A 3376-nucleotide genomic window follows, 5' to 3' on the forward strand; every position below is an offset into this window, starting at 1 on the left:
ATAAGGCCAGAAATACAGACCCTAAAGACAAAAGAAACCAATCTTATGTACTGGGAAAGATCAAGATAGGGTAAAACAAACCAGAAATGCCCCAGGAGATAAGAGGAGAAGAGTAGTCCTCTCCTTCCCCAGTTAGCACCTCTCAGTGTGCTCCCAGTTCATGCAACAGGACAATGGCCTTTGGACCTCATGGCCATCCTTTCCTCCCTGGCCACATCACAACCACGTCCACCTTTGTAAGGGCAGACAATGATTCAAAATAAATAAATAAAAAGCTTGCAAGGGGTGACCTGCCACTGTTTTTACATCAATACACATTGTTAGAGAAGAGAAAGTCAAAACATAACTCAAGAACTGTATTAATGTATTCCACAACAAACTCAAACCAGTTAAATGGCCAAAGGAGATCCATCTGGCAGAGGAGTTTGATACCACAATTTCCCCAGAAAGTCAGCACAAGGGTGTCACAACTAATTCTGACCTTGAAAAGCAAAATACATCCTGAATGCTCAGTTTTGGTACTGCTGGATTTCTCTCCTCCAGCTTTTACTTTACTTCCACTTGGAATCATAACAGTGCAATTAAAGTGCAAAATTCCAGTGGTACAGAAGGACTGCAGCAGCTTTTGCCACAGTGGTTTGCTGCTGCGAGACACTGAACACGCACGGGTTCTCACATAGCAACAGTTTCCAAACAGAAGGAGGAAAGTAGCAACAATGAAGTACAGGTGATTTGGCATCTGCTTCCCCAGAAGGGATTACACAGAGGATCCACATACTTTAACACAGAGCATGGTGGAAATTAAAAAGTTGTGTTTATATGTTTTATTTAAAAGGTAAGTACTATGCTCAAAGTTAAATAAAACATGAAATGTAGCTAGTGGGTCAAAAAAGTTATCCTCAGACATGGGACTGTCACTGAAGTAAGCTTGCAGATTAGCAAATATGGTGAAGAACATGAAGCAACTTGGAGAAGAATGTGATCCATGCTCTCTCTTATCTTTTTACATGCAGGAGAGGAATGAACTTGGATTTACCTCTTCCCGGGTCCACCTGGTTTTTCCTAAGTGGCGTTTTCCTGTCTTAGGAAGCAGACCATCATAGTCGTGATCATACACCTCAACATCTTCTTCATCATCATCACTACTATATATACTGCAAAAGGAAACACAGCGAGACAGAGTGGAGCATGAGGACTTGAGCTACTTAATTACAAAACACAACCCCCCCCCCCTCACTACAATCCTTACAAAGGTTACACAGATAAAAGTTTTAAAACTTGCACAACAAGATTTTGCTCTGCATTCTGTTGTTCTAGTATTCTGAACTGGTTCTGCTGTTTTTGGTATCCACAGATACAGGCAAAGGGCTGGCAACCTTCGTATTACTGTGCATGTTTAGACCTGCTCCTAATGTTAGATCAGTGGTGAATTACACATTTGGCAAACTTTCAACCAATGAAGGTTTCAAATTAAAATACAATGTTTGGGACAATAAAGACAACTAGAGGCTGTGTCCAGTACATGAGTACGTGTTTAAGATCTTTAACTCATGCCATACACATTCTGAAAAACATTAATGTTTTTGTATGTTTAATACAGCAGATTGTTATACTGCTCCAAAATAAAACCGACTGTGTAGCAAAACAAAAAGCTAAACAATAACTTTGTTCGAGAAAATGTTTATGGGCCCTATATGAGAAGGCACAAGTTTTTACAATAAGTAAAGACAGTAAGTGGCAGCATTAACATGCAATAAGCTCTAATATAAAATATGCCCTCCATTTATGGGTTTGGACAGATAAGGACTGAGGACAAGTTTGTTTAATCCTGCAACCAACAAATGAATGACTGAGCCCTTCTATAGTCTCCATTTCTATAACTTTATTACCTCTAGTCTATTTCTAAATCCCTCATACTGTTTTTGAAATGCTCTGTTCACCTAATTCATGACTAAGGGATTTCCCCAGAGGCTATCTATGGGTAAAAAAGACTCCATGACTCTTCTCACAAAGAGTACCTTCTCTACCTAGCTAACTAAATCTAAAAGAGAGTGTTTTGCAACAAGACATGCCTTTCTGGCGGACAGTATTTCACTTCTAACTTTTAAGTTATGTGCAGCAGTTCTGATACTTCAGCTAAGAGCTGCTAGCCATGAGTGTTAGAAAGGAGTCAGTGTCATTAAGATTAAAAACTGTGATACATCTGATGGTACGGCATGCTGTGGTATGTTAAAAGTATGACTAAGACATTAAAATAAAGATATTTTGTAATAAAATTAACATGCGCTGTTTATGCTGTTAACCAGTTTTCAGGAGATTACTTTCAATTAATTTGCAGTGAAGCACGGTTACTGTTTGTCAAGATGCGAACACCTCCGAAAGGCAAGCTGCTGAACATACATTCTTTAAAAGTACTGGGCTAATCACACCCTACATCTTCCACCCTGTTTTCTGGTCTATGTATTGAAAGAACATGCTTACATGCTACATGTAAAAAGTTTTCCACAGCCTGCTGTGGTGTGTGTGGCCATCCTGCAGCCCCTGCCGGGTGCCCCTGACTCACCCAGCGCATCGCTGCCACCCGCAACTCGCGCCCACCGCGCAGCAGTCCGGCAGCCCCGCCATTCACTCTCTATTCCCCAGACCCCATAACCACTGGGAGCAAGCCCCGATGGAAGATCCCACTCCGCACGCACCCCTCGCTGGCAGCTGGAGCCTCCCGTGCTTGAGCAAAAGCTCCCACGCTCCAGCTGCCACAAGCGCGGCTCCGTCCCCAGCAGATTCACTTTTCTCAGTGACACACAGAGACAGCTGCGCCGCTGCCCATATGCCAAAGGAAGTTTTGTGGCACAGTTTCCAAGTATCATTTTGAAAATGAGTTTTCCGTAGACGGCAACCAGCAGGTACGCATCCATCGGCGGCGCTTCCTGCGCCGCAGGGAAACGCCGCTCTGCAGCAGCAGCACAGCATCAGCGGCCAACACGTTTAAGGACTTCAGTGCGGGGCCAGTTCTGTAACAGGGTTATTTAAATGACTGGGGCCTCGCTGGCACCGCAGAACCGAGCAAACTTCACTGTACTACCGGCGTTCTCCAGCAGGAGAAAAGTGCCCGGGGATTCCGGGACGCTCGGTAGTTTCTTCAGTCAACCTGGCCCTCAGCAATGCTCTAAAACTTTATTTTGCACCTCCGACCGCAGCCCTGAAGCGTCCCCCCAGGCGGCTCGGCACGGCACGGCACGGCGCCCCGCCCGGCCGGGACAGCGGGAGTCCCCCGGCCGCCCATCAGCGCTGCGCTGCTCGCCAAGGCAACCGGCTTGTGCAACGATACACGGGGAGAAAGGCAAAAAAAAAAAAAAAAAAGAAAAGAAAAAAAAAA

The 3376-nt window shown here is 44.5% G+C and overlaps 2 protein-coding genes across 2 annotated transcripts in view; one reads left to right on the top strand and one right to left on the bottom strand.

The window, feature by feature from the left end:
* The window catches only part of MYB (MYB proto-oncogene, transcription factor), a 26232-nt gene extending 23317 nt beyond the window's left edge, over positions 1-2915 (bottom strand). Inside the window, exons 1-3 of the mRNA XM_031060845.1 lie at positions 2564-2915; positions 1560-1564; positions 1037-1201 (exon numbers count right to left, since the gene is read on the bottom strand). Of these exons, the coding sequence (XP_030916705.1) occupies positions 1037-1201; positions 1560-1564; positions 2564-2915 (522 nt within the window). The remainder of the gene's footprint in view (positions 1-1036; positions 1202-1559; positions 1565-2563) is intronic.
* Positions 2916-3030: 115 nt separating this feature from the next.
* HBS1L (HBS1 like translational GTPase) overlaps positions 3031-3376 on the top strand; it is a 105974-nt gene continuing 105628 nt past the window's right edge. The window contains exons 1-2 of the mRNA XM_014308905.1: positions 3031-3130; positions 3198-3305. Coding sequence (XP_014164380.1) covers positions 3031-3130; positions 3198-3305 — 208 coding nt within the window. The remainder of the gene's footprint in view (positions 3131-3197; positions 3306-3376) is intronic.

This window comes from Geospiza fortis, unplaced genomic scaffold (genome assembly GCF_000277835.1).
Source record: "Geospiza fortis unplaced genomic scaffold, GeoFor_1.0 scaffold217, whole genome shotgun sequence".
In the NCBI taxonomy this organism is placed as follows: Eukaryota; Metazoa; Chordata; class Aves; order Passeriformes; family Thraupidae; genus Geospiza; species Geospiza fortis.